The 23,245-nt window shown below is 45.4% G+C and overlaps 2 protein-coding genes and 1 long non-coding RNA gene across 3 annotated transcripts in view; 2 read left to right on the top strand and 1 right to left on the bottom strand.

Moving 5' to 3' along the window:
• Window positions 1-835: 835 nt before the first annotated feature.
• On the bottom strand, window positions 836-1,006 carry LOC141372534 (small ribosomal subunit protein uS14-like). Its single transcript, XM_073891245.1, has one exon. The coding sequence runs from the start codon at window positions 1,004-1,006 to the stop codon at window positions 836-838; it is 171 nt and encodes a 56-aa protein (XP_073747346.1).
• A 5,449-nt stretch (window positions 1,007-6,455) lies between these two features.
• On the top strand, window positions 6,456-17,149 carry LOC141372689 (uncharacterized). The gene is made up of 4 exons (XR_012378112.1): window positions 6,456-6,532; window positions 15,737-15,857; window positions 16,653-16,749; window positions 16,996-17,149. It is a non-coding gene; the product is annotated as an uncharacterized lncRNA (long non-coding RNA).
• Window positions 17,150-17,151: 2 nt separating this feature from the next.
• R3HCC1 (R3H domain and coiled-coil containing 1) overlaps window positions 17,152-23,245 on the top strand; it is an 8,966-nt gene continuing 2,872 nt past the window's right edge. Inside the window, exons 1-6 of the mRNA XM_073892629.1 lie at window positions 17,152-17,277; window positions 17,697-17,824; window positions 18,193-18,330; window positions 19,178-19,760; window positions 20,778-20,950; window positions 22,625-22,695. Coding sequence (XP_073748730.1) covers window positions 17,152-17,277; window positions 17,697-17,824; window positions 18,193-18,330; window positions 19,178-19,760; window positions 20,778-20,950; window positions 22,625-22,695 — 1,219 coding nt within the window. The remainder of the gene's footprint in view (window positions 17,278-17,696; window positions 17,825-18,192; window positions 18,331-19,177; window positions 19,761-20,777; window positions 20,951-22,624; window positions 22,696-23,245) is intronic.

The raw sequence follows: 23,245 nt of genomic DNA, 5'->3' as shown, positions 1-23,245 counted from the left end.
GATTTGAAGCGCACAACATGCTTGATCTAATGGAAATATCTTCAACTCTGTTTACAATGATTAGAAACTATTCATTTTGGGGGTGCCTGGCTGGCTCAGTCAGTTAAGTGGCTACCTTCAGCTCAGGTCACAATCCCAGGGTCCTCTGATGGAGCCCCACATGGGACTCCCTGCTCAGTGGGGAGTCTGCTTCCTCTCCTTCTGCCTCTCCTCCTTGCTCATACTCTCTCTCTCAAATAAATAAATAAAATTTTAAAAAAGAAACTATTCATTTAAAGTTTTATTTATTTAAGTAATCTCTACACCCAGTGTGGGGCTTGAACTCATGACCCTGAGATCAAGAGTCATGCACTACTCTGACAGAGCCAGCCAGGCACCCTGAGACTATTCATTTTTTAAGTATACATAGAATATTTACAAAAGCTGGCCATCTACTAGGACACCAAACAAATCACAAAAAAGACCAAAAGATCAGAATCATATTTATATTCTCTGATCATGATACAATGAAGCTAGATACCTACAGAAATGGGTTAATTTTTTTTAAGATTTTATTTATTTATTAGAGAGAGGGAACACAAGCAGGGGGAGTAGGAGAGGGAGAAGCAGGCTTCCTGCTAAGCAGGGAGCCCGATGTGGGGCTCTATCCCAGGACCCTGGGATCGTGACCTGAGCCGAAGGCTGACACTTAACGACTGAGCCACCCAGGCGCCCACAATTTTTTTTTTAATGGGAGTATTTTTATTTTATGTACAGTGGGTTGGCATTAAGGTAGGTGTCTTGGATATCTGCAGTTAAGGTATGTATCTTGGATGACCCACTCAAGGAAGTTCACTTAATCCAACCTAATGAAGCCTCTATCTTTCGTGTACTGATAGAAACACTGGCGGCTCATACTGAGGCCATATTTCTGGATCAGACCCTGCTGGTTTGAGCAGACGCGGCAAAAACAAGAACCCTGGCCAAATTTCCTCGGATGGCTGTGGTAGACCTGCTGGTGACCCATCTTGCTCTGTCGATTGCGATGAGGCAAAAGAAATGTGTTAATTTAAACAAGACATACATTTGGACATTATGAAATACTCCTAAATAACTCATGTCTCAGAGAATAAATTGTATTAGAAAGTAGAAAATGGGTAGCCACATTGGCCTCCCTCACTCACCCTGAACCTGCCAGAAATGCTCCCCCATTTGTCCCCGCTATTTTCTCTATATGTTAAGATTCATGTAATGGGGCTAAGGGGACAATTTATATTTGTACATGCTAGTATTGAAAAGCGAAGAGAAAAAGACTGAAAATCAATGAGCCATTAAAAATCTTAGCAAACCTACTAGCAAAATATCTTTAAAAAAATTTTCTGCATTACCAACTTTGCTTTATCCTCATTTTTCAAGGGTGATTTAATATCAGAAAATCTAACATCATTGACCACCAAGCCACCAAATATAGTCATGTACGTTGTCACAGAGCGGCCAGAGGTCAAAGTGTCCATCAAGACTAGGAGCCAAACCAGAAGTTAACAGGCAGGCCTTTATTTACTTAGTATAAGCAAGAGGCTAAACAAGAAAGGATGCTGGCTTCCCAAAGTTCTGTTTTCCCTCCATGAAACAGCACTGAGCAAAGGTTAGCTGAGTCAGTGGAGTGGGGGAGGCAATTGTCATACTGTCCAGGGAGACCCGAACAAAAAGCTCTCTTGTTTAATGGAGCTGGACACTGGGGGGGAGGGTAGTGGGAAGGGCTAGAGGCAGAGACACCCGAGCAGTGTCTCAGGTGTTCCCCTTGCTCCCCCAGTGGAGACTCCTAGTCTGGGAATGTAGGTATTGCAGGTATATGTGAGAGCATGGCTGGGCTGGGGCTAGGGAGCTGAGTGCTTGACTGTAACTGCCTCCAGATGGCAATGCATAGGCTGGGCAGCCAATCTCTTAGGAAGGCAGCTTCCCCACTCCCACCCCCACCCCCTGAGGGCTGCCAGGCAAAGGAAGCCTTTACAGTTGCCTGCAGTCAGGCCTGAACCTTCACACATAGGGTTTGGCCTGGAGCCAGACTCTTGATAGGGTGTGACCTATATGTGGGTATCTTGCTGATGGCTTGAAGGGGGCTGAAATTCAGTTCAAGCTTTGCTGCCAAGCTGTGGGCCCTGGCATGGAGCTGTGTCTACCTGGAGGAAGGAGCATCTTCACACAAAGGTACCATAGGGGCTATTGACAGCTCTACCTACAGTAACAAAGTATATCTCACAAAGACTTCAATAGATACATGTGATAAATTCCACACTCATTTGTAATTTAATGAAATGGATAAACTAGGGACTAGAAGGAAATTTCCTTAACCTAGTAAACTGTGTCTGTGTCCAAATGTCCTCTTCTAAGGGTACCAGCATATTGGATTAGGGCCCACCCTCCTGATTTTAACTGAATCACAGTCACATACTGCGGTTTCGAGGGTTAGGACTTCAATTTGGAATTTGGAGGGACACAACAGAGATAGGAGGTGGGTGTCAGAAGAGGCCAGTTTCCAGATGTATGTGGGAATCAGACCCCCCCTCCCCCACCCCGCCACAGATTCCCAAGGACTTGGGGTCAGGTGGGAAGGAAAGGGAGGGATAAAGGTTGACAGGCCTTGAACAAGAAGGTGCTCCACTTACTGAGACGGTGAAACCAGGGGAGGAATAAACTTGAAGCTTGATCCCAGGCGGAGCCCTGAGGCATTCTAACTTCTGGAGATGAGGAGAAGTGGAGCCCAGTAGAATACCGGAAGAGTGGCTAGTGGGAAGGAGGAAGCCGGAAACCTGTAGTATCTTGGAAACCGAAAGAGAAGAACCAGCAAGTTCTATTGATTTACCCTTTCATGTCTCTCTTATTTGAAACAGAGAGAGAGAGAGAGAGAGAGAGAGGAGAGAAGCCGACTGCCCGCTGAGCAGGGATTCCCCATGCAGGGCTCCATGTGGGGCTCGATCCAAGGACCCTGGGATCATGACCTGAGCCAAAGGCAGACGCATAATGACTGAGCCCCCCAGGTGCACCTACCCTTTTTCACATCTCTTAAAATTCCTGGTTTCTTCTCTCAACTTGACCTCCACCCTGATTCCACCAGCAGAGGGAGCCCTCTGTTCCAGGTGTGGGCCCAAGGGGATGCATTTTCTACAGATATTATCAAAACAATAAAACCCAGTCTGCTTTTTCTTATCACCATTGCTGGCAATTCTAGTGGGTAATAAATACTTTCCTGAAAAAATAATTTATTGGTCTAAGTTCGAAATAATGACTTGGTTATTATTTCTGTAATATTTTCTGTAAGCTTCTGTAATAATTTCTGTAAGCTTCAAATGGAACATATTTAGTACTATCTTTAGTAAACGCTATACTTGGAAGATAATTTAGGGAATTCACAGTGTTACAGTGGGCTGCCACACATTTGTTTTGAAAGTAAGTTCTTGGGGTGTCTGGGTGGCTCAGTCAGCCGAGCGCCTGACTCTTCATTTCCACTCAGGTCATGATCTCAGGGTCATGAGATGGACCTTTACCCTGAGTGGGGAGTCTCCTTGGGATTCTCCCTCTCCCTCAGCCCCTGCCTCCTGCACCCCCCCCCCCCCACCCCATGGGCACATGCGCACAAGCACTCTCTCTAGAATAAATAATTAAATCTTTTTTAAAAAAAAGTTCGTTCTTAATAGTTTGGAATCTTTAAAGCTCATTTTAGGTGCAGTTCATGTCTTCAGTCATTACGATAATATACATTCCTGTGTTTAAACAGTAGATTCAAAGTCGATCAGGATAGCATAGCAATTGTAAATACAAAAGAAATAGCATGAGTTACAGTAGTTACGTCATTTTAATTATGACTACCTGAAGCTTTCCTTGTGTTTAAAATTTCAAACACTGGGGCGCCTGGGTGGCTCAGGTGGTTAAGCGACTGCCTTCGGCTCAGGTCATGATCCTGGAGTCTCAGGATCGAGTCCCGCATCGGGCTCCCTGCTCAGCAGGGAGTCTGCTTCTCCCTCTGACCCTCCCCCCTCTCATGCTCTCTCTCTCTCTATCTCATTCTCTCTCTCAAATAAATAAATAAAATCTTTAAAAAAAATAAAATAAAATAAAATTTCAAACACTGAAAGAATACAAAATGTTTGGTATGTTTTTGTTCGGTAAGTGCAAATTTTAGTTCATGCATGATATATGTTACTGAATTTGAATATCCTTAAATTGAAATTTATCCTTTTTTTAATATGAATTGTTGCTAAGCTAATGAACAAATCAAGACAATAATTATTACTGATAACTATGTGTTACAAAAATAATTTTGTTGCCTAGATGAGGAAGATATTTAAAAATGATCCACTCCCCAGGTATCCAATATGCTGGTTATGAAACCAAAATGCTTAATATTTCATCTTTGAATATATATATATATGGACAAAGTTTACTACCTCCTGGGGTGCTTTCTATCCTTGCACTTTGAGAACTGGGTAAGGAAAAAAAATAATCCGTTTTTTTCTGGCCAGTGCAGAGGGACAGTGAGGAACATGTCAGATGAAATATGGCAGTCTTCATAGTAAATCAGCTGGTGGCTCCATCTGTATTTTCACAGAAATGGCTCACATGTGGAGTTTTATTTTACTGAGTTTCTTTGAATATTTTCTTTTCTCAAAGTTGTAAAAAGGGGTGACTTTCTAATTATTCTTCCTTGAGCCCATAAAGGGGTATTAAGGATTGAATGCAGAGTTGGGCTCCCGGCCTCCCAGCCCAGGTTGAGCCCAAACAGGTCACATCTACATATGAGAGTCCAGATGTTAAAATTTATGTGTTGAAGGCCTAACCATCAGGACCTCAGAATGTGACTGTATTTGGATACAGGGCCTTTAAAGTGGTGATTAAATGAAAATGAGGCTCTTGGGGGAGGCCCTAATCAAATGTAGCTGCTCTCCTTCTAGGATGAGACGTGGACATACAGAGAGACACCAGGGGCCCACGTGCACAGAGGACAACCACGTGAAGAAGCCAGAGGCCAGCCACCTGCAAGCCAAAGAGAGAGGTCTCAGAGGAAACCAACCCTGCTAGCACATTGATCTTGGACTTCCAGCTCCTGAAATTTTGTGGGGGAAAAAAACAGATGTGTGTTAAAGCCACACAGTCTGAAGTATTTTGTACCAGCAGCCCTAGCAAACTAACACAACAGGTGGCATTTGTTTGAACTGAGGGTTCCACAGCTAGAAAGTGTTGGGAAATTACTAACACTTAGGGGACAGAGCACAGACTCTGAGACCATTCTTCTGGGCTTGAATCCCGGCTTGGCTTTCTAGTAGCGGAGCAATGGGGTGGGCCATTTACTGAATGCTGGAGGCCCAATTTTATGTCTGTAAAGTAGGGGTGATAACCACTACTCGGGATTTCAATGGGGATGACATGGGGTAATGTATGGAAAGTGCCAGGCCCACCGTGGGAACCCAGTAAATGAGGATGCTGAGCCAAAGCCTTCCCCACTGCCTTAGCTCATGTAAGTTAGATCCTGCCCAAGCTGGCCACATTGGAGAGGGCTGGAAGTCTGTGGATTTTGCAATTAAGGGACGGTTGTTTTAAAAATGTGTGCTCAGGGGGCGCCTGGGTGGCTCAGTGGGTTAAGTGTCTGCCTTCAGCTCAGGTCATGAGCCCAGGGTCCTGGGAGCCCAGGTCCTCCCTGCTCAGTGGGGAGCCTGCTTCTCCCTCTCACTCTGCCTGTCGCTCCCCCTGCTTGTGCTCTCTCTCTCAAATAAATAAATAAAATCTTTTAAAAAAAAGTTTGCTCAGTTACGTTTTTAAAAATTTTGCTAAATTTGCTTGTAGTGTTACTTTGAATGGTTGGGAAGATGGAAAAATAAGTGTCTTTTCTCTGCTTATAAAAATAGCATATGTTTATACATATATTATGGAAATCCACATATTCTATAGATAGATTTTAGAAAATTTGTGTGAAAGGTGCAGGAGTCTAGAGAAGAAAACAATTCATAATAAAACCACTCAGGGACAACCACTGCCCACATTGTAGTATGTTTTCTTTCCATATTTTTTTTTTCCTGTTGTCTTTTTTTAAATCGAGGACATCAATTTTGTGCCATGTTCCTTCATTGAACTTCTAAGCATGGGCACTTCCTATGCCATTATAAAGCCCAAAGCCTTAACACTCATTCTTTCCCCCTGTCCTCCAAGTCTCACTGTGGCATAGGGTCTGCTGTGAGTGGCACTCGAACTGGGGAGAACTGGTCTGGCTTTGGGTGGCTGTGCAAACACCAGCAGTCGGTCCTGGTAAGGAGTCCCTGGCAGGAGCTTGGAGGCTGAGATGAGGACGGACCTGCTCCCCGAAGCCCACCAGTGAGACCAGCCCCAGCCCCTATTCCCCATCTGGGTTCCTGTTACTCTGGCCCTTTAAGAAGGGACCTAGAACTCTAGCAAGCCTGACAAGTGGTCTCCTAGGAACTGAAGGGCAACAAACAGCTTCAGAGATTGGGGCTGGGGTGGGGACCCTGCACTACAGGGGATGGCACACATGGAGGCCAATCAGGTAGAGCAGGGTCTAGGGCTGGTTTTCTGGGTCCTTTATTCCTCTGGCCCCTTCACCTCCACACTTTCTGGTCCCACCCTTTCTCTCCAGCTTCCCCACCCCTGCCTTTCTCTGCCCTTCTGTTAGCATTCCCACTTCCTCTGCTCCAGAAGGTCTTCATTTCTGGAGACAGTTCCTGCTTATTAAGAGTTTCTTCGTTGATCTTGAAATTTTCGTGGGAAAAAAATATTCTACAAACAATGATACTTTGATCTCATCAAATTTCCAACCTTTCCAGTTTTCTTTCTTTCTTTTGCCGAATTGCTTTTGCTAGGACCTCTAGAAAAAATGATAAGAAAGGCATTGGTGAAGGGCACCTGGCTGGCTCAGGCTCTAGAGCATGGGACTCTTGATCTCAGGCTTGTGAGTTCGAGCCCCATGTTGGGTGTAGAGATTACTTAAATAATAAATAAAACCTTAACAACAACAACGAAAGACATTGGTGAATATCTCTGGCTTGCTCTGAAACTAATGTGGTATTCCTAGTGTTTCCCCATTAAGTTCCATGTGGTGTTTTGACTATTTCATTGAGATCCTTAAATGAATTTGCATAGAGTTGTCCCAGGTGTGAGTTTGGTAAAGAATATAGAATGATATTTTGCTCTTTGAATCAATTTTAATGTTCATAATATAATGGAATCTAGCCCATTTATGGTTTTGCTACAAAGGCTTTATTTAATGTTACTTCCATCACCTCTTTTTTGTCCATTTTTTAAGCTCCCCCCCCCGTATTATATTTTTGACCGTATTTTGCTATAAGGTCAGTTTTCTTTATTAACTAATGTCCCCAGTCTCTGCCAGTTACTTGGAAAAAGTATTACTTATTGACTGCCACAGTTATACGCCCTTCCCCCTTCCTCCATACTTTAGAATGCATTTTGGGGCTCCTGTCTTAATCTCTTGTGATAAATTATTTTTTTTACACTTTGTAGCTCTTCTTTCAAGAATTATAATATTTATACGCCATTTTCTTACTGTGATTATTTCACTTAACTAAATGTTTAGGCAAATTAAATGTTCATCATGAAGCGTTTTCTCTCATGACATTCCAGTTTGTAAGTCATTTCTTTTTATTCATCCCTTGGTTGTCTGCATTATGTCTTTTAGTGGCTTCCCAGGAAGGATAATGAATGTCAAAGCAAAGCTCAGAAACATTTAGTGAGTTGTATAACTAACTCACAAGTACACCAAGGACAGGCATTATATTCTTACCAGTGAACAAAGACAAAAAAAAAAAAAAAAAGAGAGAGAGAGAAAAAAGAAAAAGAAAAGAAATGAAAAGAAAACAAAAAAAGGACTTTCCCCGGGAAAAGGGAAGAAGGCAAGGAGGGGAAAGGTGCTAGTCTACAAAGAGTGAATTTTGTTTTTCTAATTAAGGTGATTTAGCTGGCAGCTATCAAAGAGATTGGTTGGGCAATCTATTCTGGAATAGATTGACTAGGTCATTAGAGAAAACAATTTCATTGTTTGTGGATTTTCCAAAAGTCTTGAGACTTAAGCTATGCAGGACACGGACATGGTGTCTGTAAACAGTGTCTGCCAATGTCCCAGCATCTCCACCATAGAGAGGCCAGGATCACGTGTCCCCCAGCAGAATTTCTATGAGAGAGAGACTTACAAAGTCATTGCAACTTTGGAAACATCTTCCGGTTGCCATCACAGTTTATAGTTTTTTCTGGTCTTAACATTTTCCTTTTTTTAAAAATTTTTTAAAGATTTTATTTATTTGACAGAGAGAAACACAGCAAGAGGGGGAACACAAGCAGGGGGAGTGGGAGAGGGAGAAGCAGGCTCCCTGCAGAGCAGGGAGCCCAATGTGGGGGGCTCAATCCCAGGATCCTGGGACCATGACCTGAGCGGAAGGCGGATCCTTAACAACTGAGCCACCCAGGCGCCCCTTAACAATTTCCCTTTAAACATCCACAGGTATTGTTCCATTTTCTTCTGGCATATGAGTTACTAGGGAAATCTGCAGCTACTTGATTTGTTCCCTTTATATTCTGCCTAAATCTTATATTTGTCTTTTTTTAATGCCCAGAGAAAAGAATTTTGCCATGATCTGTATCAGCCATTTGTCTGTCTATCATCTATCTATCTATCATCTATCTATTTCTGGAACATGGCAAGGCACTTTATAGCTTCATGTTTTCCTTTGTTTTAACAAAATATGATTGCATTTTAATTTTTTTTTCTGTTCCAATAGTTTTGTTTTCTTCCTCAGGTATACTAATTATCCATATGTTGGATCTACAAGGCAGGCCTCTGTATTCATATTTTCCCTAACTGCTTTAATCTCTTTTGCTTTTTCTTTGAATTCCATGTAGTTTTAGGTAGTTTTTCATGAGAGTGGCTTTTTAGTCACAAAATATTTCTTATAGTTATTTAGTTTTTAAGTTATATTAGTTTATGAAAGTAACACATTTAAATATCCAGTTTTCATTGTTTTAAATTTCAATTTATAAATATTGTAATTTTATTTGTATATTTGATATATTTTACAGAAAATGAGAACAACTTTGGTAAACTTGAAATGACTGAACAAATTTGTTTCTCTTAAACATTTGGTCCTGGTTTTACTCATATTTATGAAGTTCTTACATTTAATTTACATTTATAAATTTAATATACTTGATCTTCCATTTTCTGTGGAAAAAAGAATATCCTGCAAACAATGATACTTTGATCTCATCAAATTTCCAAACTTTCCAGTTTTCTTTCTTTCTTTTGCTGAATTGCTTTTGCTGGGACCTCTAGAAAAATTAATTCCAAATTTTTACTGAGCAAGTGGTAGAGTTACATGCAGTTGTAAGGATAATACTAAGAGATCCCGTGTACCCTTTACCCAGTTTCCCCAATATCACAACCAGGAAGTTGACCTTCGTACAATTCACCAATCTTATTCACATTTTCTCAGTTTTGCTTATACTTATTTGTGTTTGTGAGCATGTGTATTTCATTCTACATAACTTTATTACCTGTGAAGTTTCCTGTATCTACCACCACAGTCAAGATATAGAACACAAGGATTCTTCATGTAGCTTTTTTAGTTATTTCTTTTTCCTCTTCCCTCCCTCATTCAATTTTCATTGATTTCTATTCATTTTATATTATTTTCCTTTCTACTTTCTTTTTTTTTTAAGATTTTTTTTTAAGTAATCTCTACACCCAGAGTGGAGCTCGACCTTACAACCCCAGGATAAAGAGTCCCATGTTCCACTGACTGAGCCAGCCAGGTGCCCCACCTCTCTGCTTTCTTTGGATTTATTTTGCTCTTCTTTATCTTTTGACTTGAGAGTGTTCCTTTTTTCTTAATATATGCATGTAGTGCTATAAAGTTCCTTCTTAGCACTGCTTACCTGTGTTCCACAAATTTTGACATGTTCTATTCATTTTCATTCCATTCAATGTATTTTTTCATTTCCCCCAGGATTTCCTTTTTGATCCATGGATTATTTAGAAGCGGGTTTTTTAGTTTCCAAATGGTTGGAGATTTTCTTGCTATCTCTCTGTTACTTATTACTAGTTTGATTTCATTGTGGTCAGAAAACAGGTTAAATGATTTAAATTCTTTTAAACTTGTTGAGGTTTGTTTTATGGTCTAGGAAATTGTCTGTTTTGGACTATATCCATGGGTACTTAAAATGAAGATGTATTCTGCCGTTGGGTAGAGTATTCTATACATGTTGATTATATCCTGTTTTATTTATTTTATTTCATTCATTTTTTAAGTAGACTCTATACCCAATGTGGGGCTTGAACTCACAACCCTGAGATCAAGAGTCACATGCTCTATCAACTGAGCCAGCCAGGTGCCACACATGTCAATTAGATCCTGTTGATTAATGGTATTGTCGAATTATTCTATATTTTTGCTGATTTTCTGTCTACTTATTTGACAATTGTTGAAAGAGAGATGTCAAAATCTCTAACTATAATTGTGGGCTTTGTCATTTCTCCTTTCAGTTCTATGAGTTTTCGCTTTACATATTTTGCAGTTCTTTTGTTTTGCACGTACACATTTAGGATTCCTATGTCTTCTTGGTAAATCGACCCTTTTGTCCTTTTATGTTGTCCCTCTCTGTCTCAAGTAATTTCTTTGCTCTGAAGTCTACCTTATCCGAAATTAATATAGCCGCACTTGCTTTCCCTTGATTACTGTTTGCATGATAGATCTTTTTCCATCCTTTTACTTTCAACCTGCCTATATTTTTTCTATTTGAAGTAAGCTTCTTGCAGATAGCATATAGTTGATTCATGGTTTTAAATTGACTTTGACGGGCGCCTGGGTGGCTCAGTTGGTTAAGCAACTGCCTTGGGCTCAGGTCATGATCCTGGAGTCCCGGGATCGAGTCCCGCATCGGGCTCCCTGCTCAGCGGGGAGTCTGCTTCTCCCTCTGACCCTCTTCCCTCTCGTGCTCTCTATCTCTCATTCTCTCTCTCAAATAAATGAATAAAATCTTTAAAAAAAAATTGACTTTGACAATCTGTCTTTTAATTGGTGTATCTAGAACATTTATATTTAGTGTAATTAGTGATATTTTAGGGTCTAAGTCTGCTATTTTACTATGCTTTCTGTGTGTGTGTGTGTGTGTGTGTGTGTGTGTGTGTGTGTGTGTGTTTAGAGAGGGAAGGGGGCAGAGGGAAATGGAGAGGAAGAATCTTAAGCAGGCCCCATGCCCAGTGTGGAGCCCAATGTGGGGCTCAATCTCATAACCCTGAAATTATGACCTGAGCCAAAATCAAGAATTGGATGCTTAACCGACTGATCCACCCAGGCGTACTGCTTTGTTTTTCATTTCTGTTTTCTTTTTCCTTTCTATGGGTTCCTTGAACATTTTTTAGAATTCCATTTTGATTTACCTATAGTATTTTTTAAATGTCCCTTTATATAGCTTTTTTATGGTTGCTTTAGGTATCTCATAACTTATCAGTCTTCTGGTCTTCTCAGTTTGCCAATTAAAGTATAGAAACCTTACCTCCCTTTATGCCCTTTTAACCTCCTCCACTTATAATAGTCTTAAATATTTCCTCTACATACATTTAGAACCACTAGATAGTTATAATTTTTGTTTTAGCCATCAAGCACAATTTAGAAGATTCAAGAAGAGAAACCAAGTCTATTGTTTTACTTATGTTTTTGCTTACTGTGTTCTTTTCTCCATTCTAATGTTCTAAGATTCTTTCTTTTATTGTTTTTTTTTTTTCTTACAGAACTCTTTTAGTTATTCTTTTAGGCTAGGTCTCCTGGCAACAAATTCTCTTACTCTTCCTTTATCTGAGATTGTCTTGATTTCTTCTTCAAATTTGATTGCTATATTTTCTTGGTAAATTGACCCTTTGCAAATTTCCAAGTGGATTTTTTTTCCAAATTTCAGAAGTTTCAGCAATTGTTTTGACCACTTTTTCCACCTTACCCTCTTTCTCCTCCCTGGGACTCTGATACAATGTATGTAAAATCGTTTTTTTTAAAGTCTCACAGATCCCTTAGTCTCTGTTCATTTATGTTTTCAGTCTTTTTACTCTCTGTTGTTCAGATTGGGTAATTTCTATTGTTTTATCTTCTAGTTCATAGTTTCTTTCCTTTTCCTCTTCCATTCTGCTACTGAGTTTTTTATTTTTATTATTGTATTTTTCAATTCTAAAATTTCCTTTTGGTGTTTCTTTACATGTTCTATGCCTTAGCTGAGACTTTTTTTTTTTTTATTTAGTTCAAGCGCTTGGTGAAGCATTTCTTTCTCTTTTTTTAAAGATTTTATTTATTTATCTGAGAGAGAGAGAGAGAAAGAGAGCACAAGTGGGGAGTGAGGAGGGGCAGAGAGAGAGAGAGAGAAGCAGATTCCCTGCTGAGCACAGAGCCTGATGCGGGACTTGGTCCCAGGACCCTGGAATCATGACTTAAGCCGAAGGCAGATGCTTAACTGACTGAGCCACCCAGATGCCTCTTTTGAAGCATTTCTATCTTGACTACTTTATTTTATTTTTATTTTTTTAAGATTTTATTTATTTATTTGACAGAGAGAGAGACACAGCGAGAGAGGGAACACAAGCAGGGGGAGTGGGAGAGGGAGAAGTAGGCTTCCCGCAGAGCAGGGAGCCCAACGCAGGGCTTGATTCCAGCACCCTGGGATCACGACCTGAGCCGAAGGCAGATGCTTAATGATGGAGCCACCCAGGGGCCCCTATCTTGGCTACTTTACAATCTTTGTCAGCTAATGTAACATTTCTGGCGTCTCAGTGTTTGTACTGATTGCCTTTTTTTCATGGAGTCTGAGGTCTTCCTAGTATTTGGTATCACAAGTTATTTCTGATTGAATTCTGGACATCTTGGGTGTTATGTGATGTTATGAGATCCTGGATCTTAATTATATCTCTGTTTCAGCTGTCTCTTTCTGACACCATTCTGGCAGGGGCATGGGGGGCATTGCCTTGTTCCTGCCAGGTGAGGTCTAACATCCAGGTTCCCCATTCATCTGTCATTGACACCTGAGGTGCAGGCTTCTCATTACTGCTGGGTGGCAGTGGGCATTCTGGCTTCCCAGCTGGCCTCCAGGGATAATTTCCTGGCTGGGAGAGGTAGAAGTGCCTTGCTGCTCCCCACATGGGTTCCACTGACACCATGGGGATGAAGTTGTCTCTTGATTTCTGGGTGGTATGAAAGTCTTACTGTCCCCTAGGCCTCCTAGGACAGCATTCCAGTGGGGAGGGTGAGGAGGAGGGTGCTCTTTTACTGCTGGGGTGGGGGCGGAAGTTAGGTTCTCTAGTGGTCTCTACTGACACTGTAGGCAGGGGCCAGGGCTCATTACTACCTGGAGAGCTTGGAAGTCCCAATTCCCTACTGGGCCTTCTCTGACACTGTCTTGGTGGGAAGGTTGTGGGACTTTGTTACAAGCTGATGAAGGTGACAGTCTAGGCTCCTATTATGTTTTGCTGGTTTGAGTGGGGACAACGTTTGGCTGGGGTAGAGCAGTTACTGCCTGAAAGTTTTCTTTCTTGCTATAGCCTGCCCCTTTGGCTGAGAGAAAAAAGGCTTTTGTTAGGTTTTATTTTGTTTTAATTTGTCTGTGTCTTTTGATGTTTCTGGATTGCTGGCTTCAACATCCAAGTCTGGGAATTTGAAGCATAAAGAAAACCGAGGAAATTTACCATTTTGTTTTCCCTTGAATCCTGAGGTCCCTAGCTGCTCTGCCTTCTCTCCACCTTTTAGTCTCCTTATGTTTGTTTTATACATAATGTCCAGGAGTTTTAGTTATATTTAGTGGGAGGAATAGGGAAAAATATTGTTTTCTCTATATTCCAGAAGTCCTCACATTTTTACACATATCAGATGGATGACCTTGTGGGCTATAAAGCAAAACATTTCTCTATGTTGTACTTAAACAACTCTCGTTGATCTTAAAATATTGTAAATCTAGCTCTCTTTAATATTATAATACTGTTTAGCAACTTAGTCAAATACTTTTAACTGATGTGATGTGGGCCAGGAGCAAATGGTCAAGAGAGAATTTTTGAGACATTTTTGGTGCAAAAAGGTGTTTTTATTAAAGCACCAGGACAGTACCTGTGGGCAGGAAGAGCTATACTGGGATTGTGAGGAGCTCTTGATTATATTTTTAAAAGATTTTATTTATTTATTTATTTATTTGACACACACAGAGAGAGAGAGAGAGCACAAGCTGGGGGAGCAGCAGAGGGAGAGGGAGAAGCAGGCCCCACACTGAGATATGCAGAACTTGATCCCAGGGCACTGGGATCATGACCCGAGCCACCCAGGTGCCCTGATTATATACTTTTAAGTTAAGGGTGAGGGGTAAAGACAAAAGAAGTTTCCAAAAGGATTTTCACATGCTAAAGAAGACTTACAGGATCCTGGAGGCCTAAGCTACTGTCAAGCCTCTAGCAAAGGATTAACATTAAGACAGTTGTGAGTTTCTGGAGGAAGGTCTCACTCTGCCTGTTTCAAGTATTTGTCAACGGGCTGCAGGTTGTAAGGAAATTAATTTTATCCGCATTTCTTTTGCCTTTTTTCTCCACATCATTACATCTACCCATTTAAAATTGTAAGTCTGAGATCTATTTCACTTTTTTGAAATTGGAACCACCACCTAATGTGTTAGGTTCTCCAATATGCCAAACTATGCAAACATTGCAAGGACTTTTGATAACAGTCATAAACTGGATATTCTTAAACCTCACCTTAAACACAAAGAGAACACTATGGTAGCAGGGAACTCTAGGTCCATCCCTTCAGATGGGACTGTTTGGGACCCCGTGTCCCCTGCATTCACTTCTTTCATAATCTTTCAATCATACCTCCTGTTTTGGGTAAAATTCTATAGCACATACTAGCATGCTGCTCCAACGGATTGGATGCATCGGATTTATTTCATTCCTGATTTCTGCATCTGGCTCCTGACCACCAAGACAATTCTAATGACATTCTAAAGATGGAGAATCTTAATCCTGTGGTGTTTGGGAGCATGGGTGTGGCAGGTTAGAGCTAGATTTGAGTGAGTTCCAACTGTGCACTTAGTAGTTGGGTGTCCTTGGCTAAACCTGAGTTTCCTCTTGTACAATAGGCTAGCAATCTCCATCTGAAAGGGCTGCTGTGAGGATTTAATGAGTGCGGTTTATGTGGCAAGCTTTCTGTAAATAGTCATCTTCTTTTCCACCAGCATTTCCTCAGCGACACTGCTTTGTTGCCTCTAGTTTTTGCTGCTTCTGTGATGAACATGATTGCCTCTTTTACATCTTTCCATGGCTCTGACAGTTCTCTTTCATCTCAATCTATTGGTTTATCCGCTGTGACACGGAAATCAGGCTTTCTTTGATTTCCCTGGGAATGTGAAGCAGTTATTAACTGAAATTTTATTCTCTTCCCTCAAGAGAATCTTCTAATATCTTCTTACCGTCTCTGCTCTGCTCTGCTTTTTCCTGCGCTGTGCTTTTCCTTTTTTTTTCTTTCTAAAGAAATTCTATCCTTTGTGCTGCTTTTTGTTCTGTTTACTCACCTCTGAGTAAAAGGGCCCATTTTATCCTCACCTGATATTGTCCCAAAATAGTGTGGGTAGAAGCACTTTGACTCCCTTCCACATTTATGCAAGCATCCCCTCATAAGGTCCACCCATGGTGGAGGCCAGCATGCTGACGCTTTTTTTTTCTGTTTAGCCTCTGAGCCACCTGAAGAGGGTGTGGTAGAAGCGGTTCAGGGGCAGCCTTCCTCTAGGAGCTTTGTTTTCACCTTCTCTGAATGTGTTGAACATCTGTACCACAGACCAGCTCTAAAGAGGTGGGGGCATGGCTTGTTTCCTGGGTTTTTTGATCTGTCCCTCTGTTTGGGGGAGAGATAGCCACTTTGCTGAGAAAATTGGGCCTTTGTTTTCTGAGTCCCCAGGCATATTTCTCCCAGGGCAGATCTGGTCTCTAGCTGTGGTTAAGTGGGCTTGCCTCCCAGCCTCACACCTCCCAGTCGAGGAAGCCTGGTCAGAGAAACAGTGCCATCGTGTGGCCACTCAGCATTCTCTCCAGGCGGGCTCCCACTTCAAGCCTGTGTGGGGTGTGGGTGGGGCTGGTGGGGTCAGAAACCAAAAGGGTGTCTCTCTTGTTCTTCCTGCCACCCTCCCAGCCTCTGCCCCCTCAGGGACTGCAAGCCCCTCCAGGCTGGGGGCAGAGGACCTGTCAGGCCTTCAGAAGCTCCTCACAACCATGCCCAGAAAAGAGACTCATGACTTGGCTCCCTGGAGTTCTCCCTGCACCGGGTTTTACCTTTATTCTAGGCCCTTTTTATTGTTCGAACTACCTAGAAAGATAGTTTTTGTAAATGTGATATAATGCCACCGTCTTAAGAAATACTCTGGGAAAAACTGTGAGAAAGCAAAATGCATCTTAATTTCTCTCCATTTTTCTGTTCCCAGGCCTCTCCTCCCAGCCCACCTTTTGAGCTACACTGTCCCCATAACCTTGTCCGTATCCTACTGCAGGGCACATTCACTATATTAAAACCTGGGTCCTAAGTGTTCTTAGCTCAGGGCCTTGCTTTGCTCTGAGTTTCTGGATTCAGGATGATCAGGGGCTTACATTTCAGCCCCTTTCAGGACACAGGAGGATTTCAACTCTGGTCTTCTAGATTATAATAGCCAGGAGGAGCTGTCTGATGGCGAGAATTTCAAGCCCCAATTAAGGTGGGTACTGGAGTTAACTTGTGGTTGTAGGGGGGTAGTATAATTTGATGGCCTGCAAGTCACCGTGCTAGTGGCTACCTCGTCCAGTTACCCACAAGGCTAGTACACCTTGTCAGTAACCCCTTGGTGTCAAGCTGGACTTCTTTGAAGATTCCATCAATGAGGGCAAAAGAAGGGCAGTGATGGGCAAGTGGTGGTGAAATATTTGGTGCCCCAAAACTTCCTTCCTCCTTATCCCTCTGTTAGGTCCCTCGGGAGGGGAGCACTGAACCGGAAAATCTGGTACCCCACGACCTAGCACGTAGGAGCCACTCAAAAGTGCTGAACTTAATCTTAGGAGACAGCGTGCTCTCATGAGCAAAAAAAAAAAAAACCAGAACACGCCCCTGTGCCATTTCGGCGATGCCTCCCCCGGGCCGCGCGGTGGCGCTGTGGCTCCGCAGAGGCCGGGTGGTGCTGGGGCGCGCCGGGGCGCCCGGGCTTCCGGCGACCCTCAGAGCTGCGGCGGCTACGCGTGGGGCTGCGGCGGTGAGTGCGGCGTGCGGTCCTGGCGGCGGGTCGCCACCCGGGCCCCACCCCGTGCCCCCTGGGCCTCTCGCTCGGGGCCTGGGGAGGGCCGGCCGCGCCCGCCGAGCAGGCCCCCGAGGCGCCGCGCGGGTTCGCCGGGTGTGAGCGGCGGGCCGGCCCCGGGGAGGGCGAGGCAGCGTGGGGCTGGCGGTGCCGGGCTGCGCGCTCCCGTAGGGCCAGGAGGCGCCTCCCTGGCCCCGCTCCCGACTTGCCCCGGGACTCTGGGCACGTCCTTTCCCCTCCTCGGGGCCTGGCTCCTCATTTATCAGAGGAGAGACCTTGGTCGCGGTGCTTCTAAGACCTTTTCGGCACCGCCCCTCGGGGTTGTGGGTGGGCCCGGGGTCTGTGCTCTGATCGCGCCGGGTCCCACTGCCCCGCAGGCTCTCTCACCTGTCACCCTGGCCCTTCTCTGCTTGGACGGCGTCTTCCTCTCCTCCGCCGAGAATGACTTTGTGCACTGCATCCAGGAGGAGCTGGACCGCTTTCTGCTGCAGAAGCAGCTGTCAAAGTAAGCTGGAGTTGGGGGGGTGCAGCTGGCTGTACGGGAAGGGCGGGTTCACGCGGAGCTCCCTGTGCCCCCTTCCCAAGTAGCTGGTTCCTACCTGCTTCTGATCTTGGCCTTTGGGTTTAATAACCTCCTAGCCACAGCCTCTTCCAGCCACATCTTCCCTGTGTAATTCTGAGCATCACCCAGAGATCGAAGGGTGTCGGCACAGGAGTGGAATGGTACCAGTAATTCCCTGTGATAACCTCTGTGCTCACGTCCTTTGCAGTCGGGGAGGGAGCCTAGTGTCAAGCCTCCTGTAAACAGGGCATGGACTTGGTGGGGGTCAGGCCCTAGGTCCCTGCTCAGCACTCATTCCCATCCCTTCCCAGGGTACTTCTTTTCCCTCCACTCTCCAGTCGCCTACGGTACCTGATCCACAGGACAGCAGAGAATTTTGATCTTCTGAGCAGCTTCTCTGTTGGGGAGGGCTGGAAGAGAAGGACAGTCATCTGTCACTTGGATATCAGGTGTGTATCTTAGTGCCATGGGGGCCCTCAGCTCCTTGTGGGTTGGTGGGTAAGCTGGTCGGTAACCAGGACGGGCTGCTGCCTCTGTCCCCACCTCGGCTGGTTAAAGTCAGTGCCGCCTTCTGTTTCAGCAGTGGAGTAGCTGTGCGTTGTTAGGGGGATTCGTTCAGCAAATTCAACTATACACTTGGGCCGAAAGAGAAAAATAGAGCAGTTTAAGCAGTGAGAGTGCTTGCTCTGAGAGGCCATGGAATGTGAGAAGCACACTTGAGTCTCATGCATCTCTGTTACCATGTGCATCTCACAGGATCTTATCATAGCAGCTATGGTCCTAGTGCTTCAAGTTATGTATTTTTCTTTCTTTTTTTTTTTTTTTATTAGGGAGAGAGGAGTGGCAGTGAGAGAGGGAGAGAGAGAATCCGTGCTCAGCACAGAGCCCAATGTCGGGCTTGATCCCACAACCCTGAGATCATGACCCTGAGTTCATGACCTGAGCAGAAATCAAGAGTTGGACGCTTAACCGACTGAGCCACCTAGACGCCCCCAAAGTTATATATTTTTCTAATAACCAGGTTCCTAAATGCAAGTACTTACTTTTATCTAGTGTGTACCTGAAGATTCAGCTATCTCTAATGTAGTTGATAACACCAGAGGGAGAGCTGGTGTTTCTTCTTCAAAGTTGGCATTCAGCTTCCTCTGCAGTGCCTTCAGTGGTCTTTCCAGGGGTCGTTTTGGCTTTGGTTTTGGCCTAATGCTGACTCGAGAGCCTCATGCCCGAATGGCAGGTAGCTCCAGTAAACCATTGTCCTTAACACTGCTCTGATCACACCTCCTGTTCCTGCTCCAGGTTACCCAGTTCAGATGGACTCTCTAGCCCCTGCCACCCTCCTGCCTCCCAGCTTAGCAAGTACCGAGGTCCCCGGCCCACCTCAAACCAAGGAGCACCTGCTGGTCCTCGAGGAGCACGGGCTGGCCGGTGGCATCGCGGACGCAAACCGGATCAGGCTTTGTATGTGCCCCGAGTACTGCGCAGGCAAGAAGAAGGGGTACCATCCTCTACCCCAGCGCCCCAGGGAGACCCTCCAGCTGGTGGGCTCCTGGAAGAGCCAGGAAATGTTGGTGCTGGGGACCTCAGCTCTGATCAGGACCTCCCTGTGTTGATGACTCAGGCACCTGAGGACCCAGAGGGCCCAGACCAACACTGTGACAATGAGCAGCTACTGGACCCACCTGGTGTTGAATCCCCACGGCCTGAGAGCTCCTCAGGGATGGGAGATGGGTTGGAGATGGCCACACGGCTGGGGTGCAGTCTGCGGCTGGACTTGGAAGAGGGGAATGGGAATGAGGTGGAGAAGAGCCTGGAGGCAGAGGCGGAAGAGGAGGGGACCGGCTCCGGCTCTGGGGATGATTACAGTGAGCTGCTACAGGAGGTGATGAGGCTCTTAAGCCCAGAAAAGGGAGGGCGGAAGTGAGGTGGGTGTGGTCGCGGGCCGGTGGGGACCAAGGGTCCTGGCCAGGAGGGGCAGGGTGTGCACTGGCTGAGCAGGGCTGGGTGTTGGCTGATAGGGGTCCCTTAGGAGATGTAGGGGTGGAGCACTGGGACTTGCCTCAAGGAGTCGGGACTGACATAGTGGAGGGGACGAGGCTCTGGATATGGGGTCAGGGGTCTGGATTTGGGTCCCCGTGCAACCGTGTAGGAGCTTGTTGACAAGCTCCTGTATGGGCAAGTCCTTTTGTTTTTCTAAATCTCCCATTTCCTCATCTGAGAAGCAGATAGTAATACTTTGCTTTCACAAGGTAACAGGTAGGATAGACGAGGAAATGCTTCGTAAGGGACTATAGGCCTGGGTTATGAGAATGGTTCTTTCGCCTGAGGCCTTGTGTTACAAATCTCCTTTCCTTGGAACGGTGTGTCTGCCCCCGAGACTGGCTGTGGTGTTTGGTTGGGAGGGTTGGCGTCTTTTGTTACTATGTTATACGGGAAGGCTAAAGACCAGGTAGACTTGCTTAATGTCACATTGTTGATAAGGGTAGGAAAGATTCTGGACTTGCTCAGTTCTGTCTCTTACTTGCTGACCATGAATCTCTGGGCAGAATTACTTAGCCCTTTGATATATAGTACTCTTGTCTGTAAAAGGGGTGTATAGAGTATAGCTTTCAGGATTCTGTGGAACCTAATGCATGTAAATGCCAGTTCCCCAATGGGGACTCCATAAAAGTAATAAGTTACCATCCCTAGAAGTCCCACCTCTCCACCTTCTAGCCCATTCTGCCCTCCTCCTGCCTTTCCCGGACTCCCGCCAGGTGTGGCTCCTGTGGGAAGTGGGAAGCCACTTGGGGTGCTCTGCTCCCTGCCGTGGGAGTCCTGCTTCTCTTTGCAGGACTCTGTGTGTGGTTTTGAGAGCAGGTGTCCGGCTCCCCTTGCTGAAGGGTGTGGTTTCTCCCAGATAACAGACAACCTGACTGAGAAGGAGATTCAGGTAGAGAAGATCCATGTGGACACGTCTTCCTTTGTGGAGGGTCTGCCTGGAGAGAAGGATTTCGCCCATGTGGTGGAGATCTACGACTTTGAGCCAACACTCAAGACTGAGGATCTGCTGGCTGCATTTTCCGAGTTCCAGTGAGTGCTCGAGAGGCTTCAGGGAGGCAGGGGAGGTGGGTGCTAGGACATCACTTTGTTGTTAGGCACACTTGCCTGCCCCTCCCCCAGTGTCTACTGTCGGGAAGGAAGGGCAGAAAGTGGATGGGGTTGCTCTGGGCTCCATACTCCTGCTGGCCATGACTCCACGGCGGGCCCTAGATCTGGTCCTGTGGCACACAGCAGCAGACCTCCATCCTGCCCCCTGCACACCCGCACGCCTGCCAGGAGCCGGGCCCCCCATCGGGATGCCTCCCCTTGCTCCACATCCCGGCCACCCAGTCCGTCAGTCAGTCTACAGACTGAGGGCCATTCCCATGCAAGAACTGTTTCTGGGGTGAGCTGGGCCTGAATGCTTTGGGGCAGAGTCAGGGCGGAGATGGGCACCAAGGGGGTATGTTGCAAGCAAAGACTTCTGTTTCCCCAGATTTCTTGATCTAACTCCAGTCTTTTCTCCTTTTTTTCCTTCCTCCCTCCCCCTTCCTTCCTCCCTCCCGCTCTCCCTCCCTGCCTCCCTTTCTTCCTTCCTTCCTCCTTCCCTCCCTCCCTTTCTTTTTTTAATGCTCATTTTCCTTTCTCCAGTCTCCTTTCTCTTTTCCTGTGTAGTCTTTTATTTATTTTTTTTAAAGATTCTGTTTTTAAGTAATCTCTACACCCAACACGGGGCTCGAACCCACAACCTTGAGATCCAGAGTCACATGCCCCGCTGACAGCCAGCCAGGCGTTCCTCCAGCTTAGTTTTTTAAAAATCCCTTTCTTGGGGTGCCTCAGTGGCACAGTTGGTTAGATGTCTGACTCTTGGTTTTGGCTCAGGTCATGATCTCAGGGTATTGAGATCGAGCCCCGCGTCAGGCTCCGCGCTCAGCTCAGGGTCTGCTTGGGACTCTTTCTCCCTCTCCCTCTGCCCCTCCCTCTTGCTCGCTCTCTCAAATAAAATGAAAATCTTTGAAAAAAATGAAAATAAAAAATAAAGATCCCTCTCTTCATGGTCCCCTTTTCTGACTGCTTTCCAAACTGCCCTCCCTTGCCGCCTGAGCCTGAGGAAGGCTGAAGGGGCAGCTTGGTGGGGCATGAGGGGCTCATCTGCTCTCGCTCCCTAAAGGTGCAGCCAAACTGGGGCCACCTGTGACTCCTCCAGCCAGCGTGGGCAATGCCCACAGAGAAACAGGAGCCTCAAACTGCTTCTGGCCTCTTACCAGCCCCAAACTCAGTGTGGCTTTCTTGAGCAGTGGGAAGAGAGCTGATCAGGGGCAGTAACACTGACAGGCTTATTTTAGGTTCTGCCCCCTGTCCCCAGCAGGTAAACCCTTTTGTCTCCACCTTGGACCCCATGCCCTTGGCCTCACTGTGGCGGTGCCTGTGTGGAGCCTTCTTCACCCTTGGCACTGTGATCTTTGAGCTCTTTGAATCCGGTCTTCCTCATTTCTAGGATTCTGGGACCCACCAGGCAACAGGGGTGACATTTGTCTTTCTGAAACTAACCGCGTGGTCTTTGAGAAAGTTTGCTGCAAAGGGTTGTCTCCTTCGCAGGGGAGATAGAAACTTGTCTTGGGCTCATAGTGTTGGAGGACTGGAGGTGGGAGGGGACTCCTTTTGCAGAAAGGGTTTTTGCCCCTTGGCTTTTGTACTCACTCTGTCTCCTCTTCCCTGGCACAGAGAGAAGGGGCTCAAGATTCAGTGGGTAGATGACACGCACGCGCTCGGTGTCTTTCCCTGCCTGGCCTCAGGTAATGCAGCTTCACGGTGGGCTTGGCCCTTTCTCTGACTGCCATTGACAAGGGAAGATCACCCATGTCTGGGGTGCAGGCTCACCTGAGCAAGTGGCCTGGCAGCCTGCGGCCCAGCCCGCCTGGTCCGGAAGTTCAGAGGTAGCAGAGTGGGGTGCTTGGGCCAGGCAGCTCACACCCTCTCCTGTTCATGGTAGTGCCTTCAGGTCAGAGTTTCCTGAGTCCGGTGATGTTTACTGAGCACATGTCATGGGCTGAGCTCTGGGTGCTTCTGCATGTGAAACGAAATTTTTTTTTTTTGAGGTTTTTTTTTTTTTTTAATTTTATTCTATTCTGTTAGTCACCATACAGTACATCATTAGTTTTTTTTTTAATTTTTTATTGTTATGTTAATCACCATATCTTACATCATTAGTTTTTGATGTAGTGTTCCATGATTCATTGTTTGTGCATAACACCCAGTGCTCCACGCAGAATGTGCCCTCTTTAATACCCATCACCAGGCTAACCCATCCCCCCACCCCCCTCCCCTCTAGAACCCTCAGTTTGT

This window comes from Callorhinus ursinus, unplaced genomic scaffold (assembly GCF_003265705.2).
Source record: "Callorhinus ursinus isolate GAN/ISIS: 27379988/994484 unplaced genomic scaffold, GSC_fseal_2.0 scaffold4, whole genome shotgun sequence".
Taxonomy (NCBI): Eukaryota; Metazoa; Chordata; class Mammalia; order Carnivora; family Otariidae; genus Callorhinus; species Callorhinus ursinus.
Note: the sequence above shows the minus strand (reverse complement) of the source record. Positions and strands in the feature narration are given on the sequence as shown.

What these genes read in the sequence shown, in the direction of transcription:
- LOC141372534 (XM_073891245.1), bottom strand. Translation starts at nt 1,006, where the DNA reads ATGGGTCACCAGCAGGTCTACCACAGCCATCCGAGGAAATTTGGCCAG.